Here is a 19626-nt window from a genome sequence, read left to right as displayed (position 1 = left end):
GTCTTCTTGTTAAAAGTGGTAAGGAGCAGCTCATTTTGTAGTATTGAAGACCATGGTGGAATCCATTCATAATGTGCCGACACTTATAAGTCAGTACATTGCTACAGTTGATACCGATGACCAGATTGCTAACGCTTATACTGAACAATTGGCCGAGCTTATTGTAGAGGATGAATTGTCGCTTTTGGAGTTTATTCAGAGCTTGGGTCCAACTTTGACTTCGGATACAGATGCTTTGAGAAGCAAGTCTATGCACTGTCTTACTTCGACATTAGAGCATTTGAATGGGTCACCCAAGCTCTCGAGACAAGATATTAATGTCATAATTGACTTTTTGTTAAGTAAGTTGGATGACAAAGCTAGTTTACAATGGGTTTTGTCTTCGCTACAAAGTCTTGTTGGATTCAAGAACTTTAATCCGGGACTTAATCAGAATTTGAAGCGTCTTTTGAACGCAATTTTGTCGGATTATGATCCAAAGAAGAATTTGGCCAAGATCAGATATGAGTCTTTTGCAATCTTGAAGAATGTTCTCTTGACTCAGAAAGACTATCTTTTGATCCACCAAGATATCAGCGATACCTATGTTAAAGCTTTCATTCATATTGCTTCCGGTGAAAAGGATCCACGTAATTTACTTGTTTCTTTTCACTTGAACTCATCAATTAACAAGACTTTGGTATTTGATCCTAATAATGATTTGCATGGCGAATTCGTCACAGACTTGTTCGATGTGTCATTCTGTTACTTTCCAATCTCTTTCACCCCACCTGCCAATGATCCTTACAAGATCACAGCCGACCAATTGAAGCTGGAATTGAGATCAACAATAGCTTCTCAGTCATTATTTGCTAAAGACTCGTTTTCAAGTTTGATTGAAAAGTTAACATCGACTAATCCTACCATCCGTAATGATGTCCTAAAGACATTGCAACTCTGTGTGGAAAGCTATTCAAATGAGACTGTGGAAGAGTACTGGTTGACTCTATGGAACGCCTTGAAGTTTGAGATTTTGCACAACGATGTTTCTATCTTCAAGCCCCAATTGAATGAGATTATTCCCGAGGATTACGAATCTAGCATTGAAGACAGTGATGATAATAAAGCTCTCATATTGACTTTGGTCATTATCTCAACACTCTTTGAAAAACTTGACGGAACTACCAAGCAGATCCAGGCTACGATTATCAATGATTTGAAAGATAACTTAGTCAGTGTGAAGGAAAAGTCACAACAATCCATACTAATCCTTTCAGCAATCGCTTCACAGTCTACCTATGCATTTGATCAGGTTATAGAATTTGTCTTCTCTTACAACAACTGGGGTAAGTATATTAACGTTGAGAACAATCTGATTGAGGTAACCCCACAGCCACAAGAAGAAGATAAAAATGATGAGTTGATTCTTAATGTATCCAAGCAGAGAGATCTTGTGGATAACCTTGGATTTATTTTCACAGCATACAAGGTATTATATTCCAAATTAGGTTCCGGTGAGGCTGACGAATTTGCAGCAAGAAACCAACTTACACAATTCAAGGACCATTTGTTGATCTTCATGGGACAATTATTGACTGCTTCTTCCAACCTTGAGAAAACCTTGAAGTGTAAGGTTGTTCAACAATTGACTAAGTTGAGTTCATTGCCAAAGTACTTGAGTCAGAACGAAAACGAATTAATTCTTGGCTACTTCAAAGATATAATCGTGGACACCATAGAGAAGAAATCCGATAACTGGGAAAAGGATATTGTACTAAAGGAAGTAACAACTGGAGTGATAAATATTATAGATAATGACCACAAGGTTGACTTGGCCATCGAGTTGATCATTACTCCTTTGTTGAATTTACTTGATGAGAAGGAAGAATTGATTATTTACACCAAAATAATAAACATCATAGGTGATTTATGCATCAACTACAGAATCTTAGAAGTGTTATCCATAAGATTATTGAACAAATTGATTGCCATTAATCATTCTGTGGTTCCAATTGACAAGAAGATCAACCTTTTTGTTATCATTATAGAGTCCTTCACTAGTTGGATTGTGAAAATTGAAACAAACAAACAATTTTTAACAAATTCATGGTATCAAAACTTTGTCCCTAAATTCTTGGATAATGTGTTCCACTTGTTGGCAGTAAAGGAGGATTATGTACTAATTGAATTGAGCGGTGATTTGGTAGGTTTGATAATCAAATTTATTGACAAGTCCCACCACCAAGATATCCTCAATGATTTTGTCAAGATTTTCTTTACAAGCGAACTGTCTACGCCCTTGATCAGCTATAAAGAGAATGTTCTTGAGACACCGACAGCTGCGGTAGCCCTATTAAATAAGGTCCTTTCAAGCATTGATAAGTCCACACAATTTAAAGAAGTGTCCGTTAATGAAACCGTGGATAACGCCATTGAAGTTATATATTCCATCCCAGACGATGAATTCTTGAGAATTCAGTACTTGCAGACGACTTCTCTTTTGGTGAATAAGTTTGGTACTGACGATTCCATCGTGTCTGAAAAGTTGTCAGAACTACTTACTACTTTTAAATCACTTTCGGCAGATGACAAGCTTACAAAGAAGTTGTACATCTCGTTTGAGACGCTTATTTGGATATTAAAGGCTTTAGTTATTAGAGTAAGTACGGAAGGATTTGTTCATTTGAATAAATTGGTCGGATTATTGACATCCACACCAAATTTGGAGGTTAAGCAATTGATTGGAAAGTCTCTCATGATTCTCTTTATTGATATAAAGATATTCACTAATCAGACCCCTGGCGTAAAGCAAATCATTTCCAAGGTTTCTAACTTGAATATCAAGTTGTTGTATAAGCAACGTATCTTCGAGATTATTTTACCAGAATTAATTAAGGGCCAGTCAAATAAGGGAGAGCATTCTGAGGTATACTTAAACTCCTTGTCAACAATTTTAAAGAATTTGCCTAAGAACATTTTGGTTAGTCATATGGCTGCGATATTTCCTTTGGTTTTAACCAGTTTGTCGTTACCAAAGTCTAAGACTAGTCTGGATATCTTGAAGTCAACATTATCAACTTTAAGCACAATTATTAAGGAAGACCAGTCTACGGTGGAGCCCCATCTTACCAAGTTGATTCCCACGTTGCTTACCTTGGCCACTGGCAAAATAGTCTACGAGAAAAAGTTAATTAATACTGAGGAGGTTAGAATCTTAGCGTTCCAGAACTTAATTCTCATATTCCAAAGGTATGAGGGGTTGTCGAAATACAAGAAAGTTGCTCTTATGAGCTTGGTACCAGGCTTAGACGATAGACGGAGAAATGTTCGTAAATTATGCTGTGATTTACGGCAAATTTTATATGAATTAGATTAATATTTATAGAGTTATTAATTAATTGGTCATGAAATATTGGCATAAGAAACATTGAGATGTCATTAATCTTCTTACAGTACATTAGAATACTTCTATTAATATGCATTTCTGGAGTGTATTATATACCTTATATCTCAACAGTCCAGATTTGTTTATGATGCTATGCTTGATGATGTGATTTTACTCCGAATCGGATTCATTATAGTCCACAGGTGCCAACCCAGGAGTCAAACCAGGAACGGAAATAAATCCTCTCTTTACCTTATTGTCAAAATCGTCGAACTTACTATTCTTATTCACGATCTTTCTCTTTCTTAATCTCTTGTTCTCCTTCTTTCCTATGCTTTGAAGGAGATCGGCTCGCACATCTGACAATTCTTCTTCTATTTCTATGTTGTCGATGTGAGACAAATTATTGATTTGTGTGATATTTCTCTTGACCAACTTCTTCAAGTACTTTTCTTCCTCTGTGGTACGGTCGGTGTGGTTTTTAATGATGTTATACTTGACGAATTTCTTGAACTTCTTGTCTTGCTCCGTCATCTTTTTGATTTTTGCATTTGTTTTCTTCTTGATCTTTTTCTGGGGTACTGAAGCCTGGTTAAATTGGTTGGAGAGCAATTGTGTCGACGATAATTTCTGTTTTTCTGCTACATCCGTCTTGATATTAGTATTGGGCAATATGTTAGCGAAGAGTTTATTCACCGTAGCTTGAGCCTGGTGCTTTGAAGATGTAGATTTGAACGTCATTTCTCGAGGTTTTATTGTCAAAAATGCAATTTTTTTACTGTAAATTTCTTCCAGATTGGTTATCTCGATCCTACTACAATAATCTCCTTTCTATAAATGCAAATAATCCACTTTTATCCCAATTTTTCACCACTTAGACTACCCTTAAAGAAATCATTTACCTGAGGAGATGCTCTGCTTAAAAAAAATATGGAGCCGATGTCGTGCGCCAGCCATTAAATCAAATCGGCTGAGAAAAAACAAATTGTGTAATGGTAGCGCCGTTCAATTTTTCAGTTCTATTATTTGTTGATGGATGGAGTAAGTTGATTCGGAGTTCTTCGTGGGGTTTGGGTTCAGAGAGGTGGAGGAAAGAGTAAGTGCAAAAACAAGGATTATTGTATCTAAGTAAAAGCTACCTTGGGGCTACTTTGGGATTTCGGTGATATTATTGTGATCATTTCTTTCTCTTTCTGATACCGTGGAGTCTTCCTTTAGTACATTTGGGGTAATCTTCATCTCCACTGCCGTATGCAATTGGAATATACCACTCATGATCGCCTTAGAAGTTTTTCCTACAATTGGAGAAGAAAACCTGGAGATTTAATCTCTTCCCCCCAGCATATGGAAACTAAGCACCCCCAACGGCCGCGGCCATGTTATTTCATCTGTCAAGGCCTGAACCCGTACCTTGAATATTCTCCTCGGTTAACCGAAAGAAACCCCCACCATCACTATTTGTATGTGTCACGTGATCCCATCTCCCCATATAACGAGGTATACTGGTTAGCGGACTTTTCAGCGTATTTGTTATTACTTTCTCCTTATTTCGGGGAGTGGTATCACAAGACCTTGAGTCAGGTGGTTAGGAACCAGTTATGACGGAGATAGAACAAAATCTCCTGCGTAGTTCTAGCTTTCTAACTGCTGTATGGTGCATGACCCAATCAGGGCTAGACAGACACAGTAAAGACTATAGAAGCACCTGATAATATGAATTATATGGGGAAACTGGGAAACTGAAATCGAAGGCATGGAAAAGAAGAAAAACCGTGGAGAGGGGCTAAAATGTCAAATTCTGGTAGCCTCCCCCCTTGATTAGGAGTCGTTCTAGAATGTGAGTTTAGTTGATAGCAGTATTTACGGAAGTTGAAACAAATAGTCTGTAACATGTAGTATAACTAATGGTTCGTAGAGTAAATGGAGAGTGTAGTAGTACTATGGAGTTCTATTATTTAATATTAAAACCGGGGGAATCCAAAGTTCCAATAGATCAGATTACAGATAATTAGCTCTTGTGCTGTCTTCCATTCAGGCACCGACCCTCAGCAGCATGAAGAACCAATGGGGTGAGTGCCATCAGCCATCAGTAGACGGCCTTCCACAAGACTGTGATAATTTCTATTCCGCTAGTAGATTCCCCGGTCGGTTTTGTCCGACTTTATGGATTCTGACACTGGGGAACGCATCACTACCCCTTTAATAGGCAACAGTAGTCGGTGTCAACCAGAGGAGTTCTCGGTCGTAAAAACCCCAGGGCAGGAATCACATACCCAGGAGTTGGCCCCATTGATAATTTGAAGCAGACTTGTCCGAGGCCACTTGTGGAGCACCCCAGGAACCAAATGTCACTGGCACGTCTCTTTCCTGCTGTCACCAGCCTCCGGTGTGTGTGCCATAACACGTCCGAGTCCTGGACATGGCATCCCCCAGCAGCATTGTTAACCCCTCCTGTAAGCAGACCCAGTGAATGTGCAGTAATTGTTGGAGCAACTTGGTAAATCATGGCCATTAACCGAGGCAGTTTGGTAGAGAGGTGATTTCCTCATCGGGAAGTATATTGTCATAGGGTAGTATTAGTTGGCAAAGCTATGGAAGTCCTCCTGCATTATTCGTTATCACATGAAGAATTGTTATGACCAGAGATCCAGGTTTGGGTGAATTTGCCCCAGGTCTTAGTGGTGTATCGTGAATTTTTCAGAGCCCATGAGATATGTTCCCCATAAATCAGTAGCTATATATATAACCCATTTCCCTGATATTGAAATTTACAATCTTGTTTAATCTTTATCTACCCAGTAGTACATAACTTTAGAAACTATATTATCAAAATGTCTATCGCCGAACCAGGTTTCGCTTCCTCCCCATTCTTTGAACAATTAGCCTCTGGCTTAGAGAACGAAGACCTTAAGAAGAAGGCTATTGCTGGTGTCAAGGCCGTCATCGTTATCACCTTGAAGAACAAGGAAGGTAAGGAGAAGTCTTGGGTATTGGACTTGAAGAAGGAAGGTTCTGGTTACAAGGCCGACGGTGCCGCTCCAAAGGGTGACGTCCAATTGCTCTTGGCTGACGCTGACTTCGTCAAGTTAGCTGAAGGTAAGGCTAACGGTCAAAAGTTGTTCATGAACGGTAAGTTGAAGGTCAAGGGTAACTTGATGAAGGCTACCGCTATCGAGAGTGTCTTCAAGACCCTCGACAGCAGACCAAAGTTGTAAGAATGCTGGTCCTATTCTTATTTATGAAAATCGCTCAAGTATGATACAGAGTTGTGGTTCATGGTACTTCTGATATAATCATTGGTTAGTGCTTTGTGATTCTTCTCGTTATTTATATAGTCTTGATAATGGTAATGTTGCTTATTATTGATTTGAATTGTAGAAACTGTAGGAGAGTGTAGTGACCATGGCAGAATAAGTCTTGATCTACGTGCTTGTTATCGACCAGTTCCACTTTTGCTATGTTAACCTGGAACCATTACAGTTATCACAGTTATCACTTCAATCAAGCTTCCGTTATGCGGATACTACAGGTGCACAAGGAAGAGCTGGAAAGCACAAGTAATTCACTATATTACAACAAAGATACTAATTGACGTCACTTACTAAAATGAAACTTCATCTACAACTTTCTTCTATACCTCTTGCATACTAACATATTATAACCTACAACTGCTGCCCAAAGGTCGCCATATTCAGATCATGATACCCCAAAGTCTTTACTCATAGTAGAGCCCATAGCACATCCACCCCTCTTACATAGACTACACCTCCATTAACCCCCACGACCATCACTGAACGAACACAACCACAACCACCAAAACAAGCATATTTCTTCCAGAAAACCCGTTGGCATTCTCTTCTGCAGCCTTCCCTACATACCTACCACTTCGCTTAGCTATCCTATAACAGTCACCCCCAAGAATCCCATCCCTGTGGTTCCTGATCCCAAAAAGTGGGGTGCCATCTCCAAACCGGCTAACGGTGGAGGAAAAAGACCCGTGCCGCTTTCGCACCCGTGCCGCAGCATTATCAGTGATTTTTCAATAACAGCGAGTCCATAGTTAACGATTATGCTGAAGAAGTGTGATAGAAGTCGATATAGAATTGATATTTTGGTAGTACGAGCAGCTTAATTGAAGAGAAATAGCGATGTCTGGTGATTTACCAAGTAATGAAGCACCAGGAGGCGTGGCTGCCGAGGATTCCATCGCTATGTTCATGGATCCTGACTTCAACCCTTCCAACTATATAGACAAGCTCTTCCAATCGATAACGTCGTCTACGGCTTCGGCCGTGTATTCTAAGAATTCGTTGAGCAAATTGCTGAATGACGTATCTCATCTTATTACACATCTCGATTACTTTACGAACGAGTTGTCGAATAACAGCTTACGACAGACATTTGAGACATTAAATAATTCAAATCTATTGATTCTTCATGGTAACAAAGACGATGTGAACGATTCAAATGTGGACTTGACACGTCTCCAGTATTATATAAATGTGCTAAATAACTCAATTCTTACCCTCCTGGGCGAATTGAAGTCAATCAATGAAGATATAGCCAAACAGGACCAAGATAATGAGTCCGGATCGAGACACCAGAACGAATCCATAAATGACTTGATCCAGTTAAAGTCGGTAAAGTCAAATCTCACCCTGGTGTTGCTGATCTTTGAATTCTTGAATAGCGTATTGACCACGGATTTGAGTTCACTGAGAGCCTATGGCGTTGAAGAGTTTCTGAACATATTGAATTCTGCTTTTGAAACAATAAAGATTCAAGTCGACGGTGCATTGGGGGCAGAAAAGGAGAGATTGACAGAGCATATCAATCAGTTAATAGAATTGAATTCGCTATTTGTTAACTTGAAGAACTTTCATCCCATCTACAAGAAGTTTGTGGGGAAGTTGATCGTGGAAAAGGAGCAGTTGACGTGATACAAAGAAGATTAGAATAGCTTAAAATCGAGTAGCAGAAAGGTGAATAAGAGGAACGATCCTATTAATGCACCAGTAACAGATAAGTAACAGATATACTCTTAATACATATAGCATACTATTTGGACTATACTTTTTCCTATTTACAAAATGATAATTTACATAAGCATAGAGGGTCAGTAACGATATGTCTCTGATTTGAATAAAAGGGTAATTGGAATTAGGATGGTTGGCATCCCTGCTCACTGTATCTGCAGCGTTATCCCATGGGGGTTCAGAAGTGCTCTGTGTTCTTTTGGTATTATTTTAATTGTGGAGCCAGATTGGCTCTTTGATATTTTTATGCAATGGTCTTTACTCTGACAAGGAACCGGCCTGTCTTGCTCTCTCTTGCTCTTCTTGGAGCAATCTCTGCTTGGACAAGTTTCTATTCAAAACCTCTAATTTCTTCATCTCGTCGTGGGCATTGAAGTTGCCACTGGACAAGTTATCATATGTCTCATCGTATTTACCGGTTGAGATTGGAGCATTACCTCTCATTCTCTTTCTCATATCAAACATACCGTTTTTGCAGTCCATAAAGGCCTTGAAGTTGGCCACGCAAAGTTCTGGTAATTCTTTCTTAAGTTTTGGATCGGTCAAGCAGTCTTTCGGACTGTGACGTTCTATGAGAACACATGGTGATCTTTGTAAACAGATCGCCAAAGCTTTCTTTTGATCCTTACAACTATAATTCAGGTTAGTTATTATCCAATGTTGGTGTGTCAAACGTGTTGCTTTGGAGAAATGTTAAGGGGGTTGAATACCGTGCCTATGGTCATTAGAAAAGCAAGTGTTTCGCCGGCATCTTCTGTTCTTTACAATCTTCATCAAAGCAGAATAAGATGGATTCCTTGATTTACCTGCCTCTTTCGATTTACTTCTATTCGGAGTTATCCAAAATAACTCCTTATCATGTGTCTTTGGGTATGGCTTGCCTTTTGATGTGAATTGTAGGAAAGCCATTTGATTTGATTTTCCATCTGTATCAACGAAATAAACGAAAAATGTTAGATGTGCCATTGATCATCTCTTTTTATGATATCTCATGCAATGGCATATTGCGATTTTTCATTTTCCAGCTTAAATCTTCCGGAGAGGCCATTTGTCTGACTAGTTCTCTATCTTTTGATTTCAATGATTCTAACCAATTCCAATCATATACGTATTTGAACTCCGTTTCCAGTAGCCTGATAGTAGAATCACTTGCTTGTTCCGTTCCACATCTTTCCACCATTACTTGCATTTTTCACATCTTCTTCTCGTTACTTCAACCTTATCTTTCTATAAGTCTTTCTGTTCATCCCTCTATCCATCTCTTTATCCATCCCTCTATCCATCTCTTTATCCATCCCTCTATCCATCTCTTTATCCATCCCTCTATCCATCTCTTTATCCATCCCTCTATCCATCTCTTTATCCATTCCCATCCGTTCTCTTCGATCATCACCTCTGCCCATCTCTACGGGTCACATCTCCGGCTTTCCCGCTATTTCACTCCGTTTTTCTCCTAACAAAATACACCACGCCTCCCTTTTCTCCCTCTGGTTCCATATCTACGTACCTAGCACCCATTATATCACTTCTATGCTCCTTTCTTCCTGGTTTCAACTTAGCCGCCAGTTCATTTTTACAACCAAAATCCAAATTTCTTTACAACCAAAAAATGGTGCTATGTTGTCTGCAGGAGGGCTGGAGGTCTGGTGAGCGGAGTCTGAAGTGTCGCAAAATGTTGTCGTGTTTTATGGTGTATGACACACACAGAAGCTGACTGAGGGACTGGTCTCTGTATAAGAATATTTTGCAGCAATGAGAGTGGAGGAGAAGTAATGATGGGTTTTCTTTTTGATTGTGAAGTATTGAAATCTGTTGCTCTGGATTTGTTGTAACCAGGTTATGTTGTGGTTTGTAGTTGTCAACTTCATGTAACTTTCTGGGATCTGTCAACTGGGAGGACCTGGGATGGCACATCACCAATTGTGGGCTCAATGAAGCAAGTCTTAACTATTAATACTGTTCATATTTAGCACATGAAATCTGAAAAAAAAGGCAAAAGAACCAAACTTCTAACTGAACACTATACACATACACACTCACACACACACTCACACACACTCACACACACATGTAATGAACTAACTACCTGCCAGCGCCATCTCATCTAATTCACCCTTTCAAACTGCTTCCCTCTATCCTCTACTCCTCTAACATCCGTCACTGTATTCATATTCACGTGACTTTATCCACGTTATCTCTATCACGTGACCTTATACCGACCAAACGGTATAATCCAATACTTTACCGTAAAACTAGATCCATTGTTTTATGTTCAATTGGCTCTTTTCTTCCGTAAAACATATCGAGAGCTTCACCGGCTCAGACCTATTCCCCATGACTATCACCTTCGTCCCTGGAGAAGTCAACCGCGGCGTCTATCTGGTGCTGCAAGCAACATGGAGAAACCATCACATCATAGCTTATGGACTGGGGAACAACCTTATCATTACAACCGGAACCCTTGTCAACATGACGGCCAAGGTTCTGGAAGCGAACATCTCAAAGCATCTCCAAACGGTTTATCTTGACGCTGATCCAGAAGCCGTGGATATCAACCCGTCGAATGGGTTCATTGCTATCACTATTAAGAATCGAGTGATCTTATATAAGCCGGTCAATGAGTATATGACCAAACCTCAATGGACAGAAACCCTCGTATTCGAGAACGAAGATGGCTCTTATATCAATTGCATTCGTTGGGCTCCGTTAGAGGATGAAATTGTCATTGGTACCAACGAATCATTGTCACTATACCACATATATGATCAATATGGAGAATTGAAGTACCAGAAAAGATGGTTTTCGTACCAAAGTAACCCTGTAACGTCGCTCAAAGTCTCTAAGAATTGTAACAAAATCATGACGACATCGGGCCCCTACGATCGCAGATTGAAGGTCTTTTCTAGAATCAACTACGGAGACGATAATACGATATTTGAGTTGCTGTATCTCCAGCATCCCAACGATTCATACATTGTGGACTTCCACAAACGAATTGATAACGAAAAGCTGTCATTTGATTTCAAGAGAACAACTACAGAGGGCTCTTTGGCAAATATTAAGAATATAAGAGGTTACATCGATCCTGGAGACGATAAGAGTGAAGTTATCTACACCGTCGCCAACGACCATAAGTTATATGTTTGGGCTTCATACGAATACAGTGGACACAGTCATATCAGTAATTGGGCCTCATTAGACTTAAAAACAGCATTTAAGGGTGAAGAAATTGCATTTACTTTGATTATTGAGAATTATTTGCTTCAGAAGTCTTTAATACCGCCTATAAAGAAGTTCAATATCGACGTTTTTAAAGATAAGAACCTCAAAGATTTGGATCTCTTATATGTGATTCTGAAGTCTGGAAAAGTGGCTCCATTTGCTGTATGGAATATCACTGCTTGTCCACCAAATAACATTAGATTCGAAAGGCTCAATCCTGAGACTACGTACGAGTTTGATCCACATACATTTCCATTGGGTCTGTTTGGTTATGAACCACCAGGTCAACCTCAGGAACTAACAAAGGAATATATTCAATCAGATGAATTTACAATTCCAAATCTAAAGCCTGTACTCATTACTTCGTTAAGATACCTATCGCATGAAAGTGATTTCTCGCCCTTGTGCTTGCTTTTGCACGATAGAATCAAGAATACGCTCAGATTTGACTTACTACATTTCAGATCTTTGCTTCAACCAACCAAAGAGACTATACAACCGCTTAGAACAATCTTGTTGAACAAATTCCAAGGGCACACGAAATCGATCAGAAGATTAATCAAGTCCAATTCTTCCTTTTCAGATGACAATATCCTTCTATCGATTCTGAACTTTCCCGAGCATAATTACATCTGGGAACCATTCCTTCTCAATGAGGTGAATACAAAGAAAATTTCCATTACTAAAAGATTCCAGTTAGATGTGTCTTCGAGTGAAGACAAAGACTCCCCTCAAGGTATTTGGAATGCGGCCATTTTAAACGATATAGAGCCCCCTAAAGAAGACGGCAAAAGGAGACATCTTGTAGTGTCGATAGATAAATTGGGATATTTGGGACTTTGGGACTGTAACGGTTCTGTCAACGACGATCAACCTGCTGATTTGTTAGAGCGTTTGTCGATAGTGGATGCCGTAAGTGGCGACCGCATAACACGAGAACCCCTGGCATTTATACTCACTGAGTGCCCAAACAATACAGAATCTTTAAGGCAGTATTGTGTAATCGCCTTCTTTGAAAAGGGTTTAGTACATGCATGGAGAATTTCAATAGCTTACATTCTGGCAACCCTGAGGATCAAGGATATCGGAATCGAATCTATTCATGTGGATAAGCTTCCACATGAGGAGAAAATATTTCAAATGGTGACAATAGATCGCTTTGTATCCCAAGTCCAAAAAAGCGTGGTAGCTGTTATCAGTGAAGAAGGTCTTGTAAGGAGTTTTGCAATGGAATTTGAGCAAGACGGTTCCATCAAATGGAGACAAACCCATAGTATCCATACTAATGTCAAGCGTGCAAGCAAATTACATGGAGCTACAGTGATTAGCAAAATGGCTGTAGTAGATGAAGGCGGGTTGAATCTATCTGTGTGGGATATCAAGACAGGTGTCTTGGAATACGAAGAAAAATATCCAGAGAAGTACGGACGGGTAAGAGATCTCGATTGGACGTATATCAATTCTTCGGAGAAGCAACTGACGTCGAATGCGATCCTCTCCGTGGGCTTTCAGAAGTTTGTACTTTTATACACTCAATTGCGTTATGACTATACCAACAACATCCCAACCTTTGCAGTATTGAAGAGGATTGATATTTCAGACTTCACGTCGCATGATATTGGTGATCTGATCTGGTTGAATGATGGATACTTGGTTATCGGCAGTGGAAATCAATTTTTTATCGATGACAAATGGATTAAGTTGGGATCTAGTAACATAGACTCAACCATTAGACAGTTGATGGTGGGTTACACTACCACGGGTGTACAAGACGATAGCAGCATATACGACGGTGCAGGTTACCAGAGAATAGACAAATCTACAGACGAATTGATCTACGATATCTCCCACTTAGTGAGAGTGCTTAATGGTCCCTTGCCTGTTTACCATCCTCAATTCCTTATTCAGGCAATGTTCATGAACCAGAACAAATTGGTACAGGATATTCTTGTTAAATTATTCCAGGATATCAGAAGGGGAGACCCAATTGCATGGGATTTGAATTTGGATATCTATAAAGAAATAATGACGTCCGAGATGAGTGGATCTACTAAAAAGAGTGGCCAAAATACACCGCAAATAGACTACACTAGGTTTGACAGAAGAAGTTCTTTTAATAATCTTGAGGTGTTCAAGAAGTTTGACATGGCGTTGGCTGATCTTTTGATCAACAAATTGATGAAGATATCCTTGCCATTATTAACAAGACATCAGCAAAGTACCTTGATCTCAATTATTTCAATAGTTAAAGATCTTACCAAATATGTTGTCTCTTTGGATGAAAATGGAATTCGTTTCCTCATTGGTTTCAAATTGTTCCAGCTATCAACTAAGCAATCCAAATTGTCTATTAGAGATATCAACTGGGCATTGCATAGCGATAATAAGGAAATGTTATTGACTATTATTGAGGAGCATTATAAGAATAGAATGAAATGGGAGCATATCAAACAGACAGGTTTGGTGTATTGGACAAAGACTCCAAGATTTATAAAAATAATGGAAGCTGCAGCCAGGAATGAATTTAGTGAAAAGAGAGATCCTTCAGGTAGAATCTCTTTATTCTATCTTGCGCTCAGAAAGAAGCAGATTTTGGTTGGATTGTGGAGAACGGTGACTCACCCCGAACAGCAGAAGATGTTAAAGTTCTTAAACAATGACTTCACTGATTCAAGATGGAAGTCTGCTGCATTGAAAAATGCCTTCGTTTTGTTGGGTAAGCACAGGTATATTGATGCTTCCTATTTCTTCTTGTTGGGAGGTGCGATCAAAGACTGTTGTAGCACTTTGGCGGGTAAAGTCGGTGATGTGCAACTTGCAATTGCTATTTCCAAGATTTACGAAGGTTCGGAAAGTGTTCCGCAAGAGAATCAAAGTTTAATACCGCTTATTGAGAGTTATGTTTTGCCTGATTCGGTGTCGAACGGAGATAGGTGGACGACTAGTTGGATTTTTTGGCAATTGGATATGAAAGAGTTATCGATCCAAGCGTTAATCAACTCTCCTATTGAAATGGTTTTAGCTCATAAGGACAAATTCTCTGAAACTTGCAACAATTCATATATTAAGACGATATCAACAACTACTCGTGGTCAAAGTTTCTTGAAGGATGATCCAGTTTTGATTATTCTTTTCAACGATTTAAGACAGAAAAGAATTAATTATCTAAAGGGATCCTTGGATATTTCACCGAAAGTGGAGTTCCGGTTCATCATTAAAGTCTGTATGATTTATACTCGAATGGGTTGTGACTATCTAGCAGTGCTTTTGCTTAGAAATTACAACTTTCTTCACAGCGACTCTTTCAAGAAGGCCGAAGCAAATGGAAAGGCTGACGTTTCCGACCCTTTCAAAAGAAAAGCACTGGTTGCTGCCTTTAATGGAAATGGAACTTCGGAGCAGGTGCCAGATATTTTGGCATCCTTCAATGAGAATGTCTTCAGTGAGAAGAAATCACTTGCCAATAAGGCACCTCCTCCTGAAAGTGTTTTTCAAGAGCCCGATATGAGTTCGTTCAGTTTTGGATTTTGAATATAACAAGTCTACAGGGACGAAGCTCCACGTCATAAATATCATAAGTCTAGTCTAATTTATCTAACCCCTAATAAACTGCTATTTGTATTCCTACTAATACCATTAATATATCATAATCGTGAAGAGGTACAATATGTATAATCTCTCTTTCATTTCTTAAAAGACGTTTGTTGCTGAGCGCAAAACGTAAGATAACTGCTCACCAATTGTAGCCCACGACTCACCTATTGTAATGATGGAGCCGAAGATGAAGAATACCCACATTCTTGATACAATGAGACCACGGATAGTGTGGAAAGTCAAGGAATTTCCTATGGCAATCACGATTTCCATGGACTCTTCCCATTTCAACCAGTATTCTTCTGGGTTTTCTACCTTATCCAAGCTAACAATCAGGACAAACAAGGCGAATTTCTTCATTGGTCGAGACGTTAGCACTGATAATAAAATGTTGTCCCATATTTCAACCCATCTATGACGTACATAAATTAGGTCGAAGTGCTGGAAAGTCTTCCTTTTAAGGATATTGATATTACCATAGTTCGGGTCTAGTAGCTTGGCACACTCTGTGGGTTTTACTTCACAAAAAGGTTTCGATAGAAGAACCACTTTGAAGTTTGTCTTGAATTCTTCTATGGTGAATGGGTTTATGAATGATGGTACAAAGTAGATGGCTGTGAATATGGGCAACATAATGAACAATAAGAAACGGAGGTTTTCTAGTATAGCTTGTTTGTTCTGGAGTGTTCTTATTGTGGGGTTGGTTGTCAATAATGCTGGGTTTATTGGTTGTGGCATGGTGATAGAAGTTGAATGAATGAATATGTGAGAAAATGGAGTATCAGGTACTCAATTGAAGGGATGATGATTTGCACTATTCACTCCAATTGTGAATATTTCTATTGATTGGGGTGTTTAACCGGAAAATCTCCGTGTCTTTTCGACGATTTTAACCCGATTCCCCACCAGACTTAATGGTAACTGGTGATTTTTATATTACAAGGAAACTGACACGTTCAGTGAGGGAACTATCCATTAAACGCCCAAACGCCTAAACGCCTAACGTTTACCTGTTTGTTCGCCAGTTGCTGCTATAGCAAGCACGATTTTAAGAACTCACAAAAAGCAGCTTCTCAATGGTATATATTTTGATACCACTTACTTATAGATAATAGTGACTAGTATAAGAAACCGCTCTTCACTTCCTTACCGTCATGACTTCATTTCTCATCTGATTTCCAAATGTGGAGTTGAAGGATCCTTTATAATAAGCGGGATCGGATAAGGAAAGGTACTGCGGTAGGGTGTAAGGGTAGTAGGGTGGGTGGGTAGAGAATGTCAAGGTGGGTAATGTGAAGTTTGTTATGAACGGGGTTGGTGGGTGTTAGACGGTGTTCTGGGTGTGGGAATGTTATACTGTTAGTTGATAGTAAAGCATAAAGTCGATAGGTAAAGTAAACGTATATATTTATATAAAAATGTATGTATGTTATATATGTATGTATATACACATATATATTTATATACGCATATATGTACTTATATGTACATAAGTATTAATATTTATATATAAGTATGTATATTATATATGTATATTATATATGTATATAAGTATATAAGTATATAAGTATATACGTATATATACCTCATATATAAGTATAAGTTTATAAGTATCTATTTAGTATATATGTAGTTGTATATACACTGTGGAAATTTAACTACTTTATCTCTATTCAAAGAACACTACAAAGATATATTACTACAAGCAATTATACATAGATATCTGTGGGAGTCGACGCGGTACTCACACTGTGGTTGCTGTGTACTTTGCGTCATATTGTATCATCCCCTGAGTACCTTTCGATGTTCCACGGCATAATATGCTTCGTTACCCCCTTAATTGTCACAGAAGATTGCAAAAAAAAATTGCACCCAGAAAAAGTAAACCCTACCCGGGACTCGAACCCGGAGTCTCCCGCTTAGGAGGCGGATGCCTTAACCGTTTGGCCAGCAGGGCTTGTTTGTAAGTCATGAAGGCCCCAATTTTATCCGAGAGCTGTAAAAATGGTCAAACATCCATTCCGCAATAATAAAATTCGAATACATTTATCTTACTTGTTTTCTCTTATAGATAGCTTATATTTAAGCAGCAGTTGTTATGAAGCAAGTAAACTCATTACATTCAGGTGCTGCCTAATAAAATTGTTAATTAAATCGAGTTCCAGTTACTTAGATCACTTGTTTTAAAAAAGTGAAAAATTCGACAAAAAATCACGAGATGTTGGAAAATTCTTTTGCCAATAATCTTTGAAGAGTAGATATCTTTGAACAGTAGATGTCAATTTGCACTGGCCCCTTCTTATTCGAGTCTTGAGAGTGAAGTTGAATGATAAAATGTTTGACTATAATCATTTTAGCTTCATTCTTTCCCGTGGAAATATATTTCCATTTCTTGCAAGGTTTCGTAATCGTAATGATGTGAGTGCACATTCCATAGTTGCGAAAAGCCCAGTTTTTGGAGCAAGAATATAATAGTATGATCCTGATGCTGCAACAAGGCTGATAATCGAAAAGAAACAGGGATATTATACGTTTAGATTAGCATAGCCTCATAGTTCAACAGGCAATAAATGAAGTAATTAAGGGTAATATCTTAAGAAGAAAAAAAGGAATTTGAAACCACAAGCTTATGATGGGGTTTGAAACGTGGAATTCGCAGCTCCAGGTGACAAGACCAAGACAAGAAATTTTAGATAGTCCGAAACTACTGCAGAACACTATATTGTCTATATTGTCTTCATACGGACGTAAGGGGCGCAGCTGTCGAATGAAGTGGGCCAGCAAGGTAGAAAATACAAAAGTCGGGATGAAATGAAAGAAATCGCATGCCTCGTGAGATGCTAAGCTCAAATTAAAGGATGCTCTGATTCTGTGGGAAGGAATGTTGACATTCCCGCCCCAAGTTAGTTCTTTACGATGCCTTAAGCACCAGGGTACCTAGGAAGATTCATGTATCGTCTGAACTAAATACGAGCACCATTGGCGCAGACCCAGAAGTCAAACCTGCCTAAAATTTCCTTGGAGCCATTCGTTGGAAGTCATTTTAGCAGTAATGGCCACTTATGCATACGAAATTTGTTGCATATATCTCCACTAAACTCAAATTGCTACCTGCCAAGTGAACTTTTGCGCTTGGAAAAGGTCTAAGCCTTGAAAGTTGACTTTACTGACTGAGTTACATGTCACCTTTGTTCACCGTGTCAGATATTACTGACACTGGAAGTACTCTCAAATTCCCCCCATGGTACCTCCAACAGTTTAATTCCAGACCAACAACCAGCCAAACTTTTACGAAAGTTTACATCCACATTCTGCCTTAGAAGTTGCGTAGGCGAACCCGATCATTCTTCGGTACAGCCCCCTTGTTCAAGTATTTTGCAATAAGGGAGCCCGGTTGGTGCAGGCATTAGCCGCAAATATTATCAAGTAATCTCCATTGTTAGTGAGACAGGCATACATTAAAGATCGATCAAGTAGTGAGAGCGACACTATGTAGAGGATGGTAATGGTGCCATTGAGAAGGCTTAACAGAATAAACTTCTAGTAGCCACATTGTAGACGGGTTAAGATTACTGTATTGAGTTTTAAATTTCTTGTAAAATAGTAACTTTAACTGGAGTCGGGCTGAGGTGGTGGAACAGACAACATGAATGCTGACCCACTCCGATGCCCGAGACCCTCCTGAGATTTTGGTTGGAAACGGCAACTACTCCACCAGTCATGGCTTTCAGCGATAATCTCAATCTGTGCTGATTCGCCGAAAGATGAGCGGAAGTGTGTCTGTGAGTCGTCTTCAATGGGGAATATCACGGGATCTGGGGAAACTAAGGTACCTCTAGCACGAGTACTGCCCAGAAACAGCATACCCGTGTCTTGTTTATGTATTGCGTTATGGGTGCAAAGGCATGGTGATGCCAGGCACTGGTTGAAACAGATCCGAGTCAGTCTTTTCAAATGGAATTGGCCGTAGCATGCGTGGAACGAGATGACAGAATGATCTGTGGTTCCTAGAGGAGTTGTTGGGCCAGGTTACTATTGCCGAGGGCTTCGGAGGGTCCCGTCGAAGACGTGGTTCCACCCATGATGTTGGTGACTTTTTTGCATTAATTCTGTGGAGTGCCAAGGGCAGCTACCTTTTGGGGCCGTAAGCTCGGAATCGTCAATCGCAACCACATCCACATCATGGACGGCTCCACGCCTGAAGTCAATTACGCTGTATCTTCTCCTGTACCTCGCTATCTCCAAGAAAATTCATGTATGTCCCATCCCACCAACTGAACCATTGTCTATGGGCATCAAAGCGATGGTGGAGGGATTTCCCTGCATGTAGAATGACACAGCCTCTTTCGTTTGAAGGGTCGATCGGAGGGTGCCATTCGAAGGTGATACAGGAGAGGTATAGGCGAGGGG

At 39.5% G+C, this 19626-nt stretch overlaps 7 protein-coding genes and 1 non-coding gene across 8 annotated transcripts; 4 read left to right on the top strand and 4 right to left on the bottom strand. All coding sequences in view use genetic code 12, as the record gives it.

Moving 5' to 3' along the window:
- On the top strand, window positions 1–3445 carry MET18 (Met18p). The gene has a single exon (XM_064920413.1). It carries the CDS (start codon window positions 53–55, stop codon window positions 3353–3355), a length of 3303 nt encoding a protein of 1100 aa, XP_064773874.1. The 5' UTR covers window positions 1–52; the 3' UTR covers window positions 3356–3445.
- RJT20DRAFT_129148 (uncharacterized protein) lies at window positions 3322–4240 on the bottom strand. The gene has a single exon (XM_064917435.1). The coding sequence runs from the start codon at window positions 4103–4105 to the stop codon at window positions 3536–3538; it is 570 nt and encodes a 189-aa protein (XP_064773873.1). The 5' UTR covers window positions 4106–4240; the 3' UTR covers window positions 3322–3535.
- A 1796-nt stretch (window positions 4241–6036) lies between these two features.
- Window positions 6037–7046, top strand: RJT20DRAFT_50605 (uncharacterized protein). Its single transcript, XM_064920414.1, has one exon. It carries the CDS (start codon window positions 6196–6198, stop codon window positions 6577–6579), a length of 384 nt encoding a protein of 127 aa, XP_064773872.1. The 5' UTR covers window positions 6037–6195; the 3' UTR covers window positions 6580–7046.
- A 404-nt stretch (window positions 7047–7450) lies between these two features.
- On the top strand, window positions 7451–8424 carry RJT20DRAFT_155997 (Golgi transport complex subunit). The gene has a single exon (XM_064919120.1). The coding sequence runs from the start codon at window positions 7513–7515 to the stop codon at window positions 8302–8304; it is 792 nt and encodes a 263-aa protein (XP_064773871.1). The 5' UTR covers window positions 7451–7512; the 3' UTR covers window positions 8305–8424.
- On the bottom strand, window positions 8425–9957 carry RJT20DRAFT_129143 (uncharacterized protein). The gene is made up of 2 exons (XM_064917434.1): window positions 9908–9957; window positions 8425–9031 (listed from the first exon to the last, which is right to left on the bottom strand). The coding sequence occupies exons 1-2, from the start codon at window positions 9916–9918 to the stop codon at window positions 8659–8661; spliced, it is 384 nt and encodes a 127-aa protein (XP_064773870.1). The 5' UTR covers window positions 9919–9957; the 3' UTR covers window positions 8425–8658.
- Window positions 9958–10696: 739 nt separating this feature from the next.
- Window positions 10697–15233, top strand: RJT20DRAFT_50591 (uncharacterized protein). The gene has a single exon (XM_064920411.1). The coding sequence runs from the start codon at window positions 10735–10737 to the stop codon at window positions 15151–15153; it is 4419 nt and encodes a 1472-aa protein (XP_064773869.1). The 5' UTR covers window positions 10697–10734; the 3' UTR covers window positions 15154–15233.
- RJT20DRAFT_50592 (uncharacterized protein) lies at window positions 15234–16368 on the bottom strand. The gene has a single exon (XM_064920412.1). It carries the CDS (start codon window positions 15952–15954, stop codon window positions 15313–15315), a length of 642 nt encoding a protein of 213 aa, XP_064773868.1. The 5' UTR covers window positions 15955–16368; the 3' UTR covers window positions 15234–15312.
- Window positions 16369–17100: 732 nt separating this feature from the next.
- On the bottom strand, window positions 17101–17173 carry RJT20DRAFT_t94. Its single transcript has one exon. It is a non-coding gene; the product is annotated as a tRNA-Arg (tRNA).
- Between the last annotated feature and the right edge of the window lie 2453 nt (window positions 17174–19626).

Source organism: Scheffersomyces xylosifermentans, assembly GCF_036884685.1.
Source record: "Scheffersomyces xylosifermentans strain CBS 12540 chromosome Unknown RJT20scaffold_5, whole genome shotgun sequence".
Classification (NCBI taxonomy): domain Eukaryota; kingdom Fungi; phylum Ascomycota; class Pichiomycetes; order Serinales; family Debaryomycetaceae; genus Scheffersomyces; species Scheffersomyces xylosifermentans.
The sequence above is the reverse complement of the archived record's forward strand: the minus strand, read 5'-3'. Positions and strand labels throughout refer to the sequence as shown.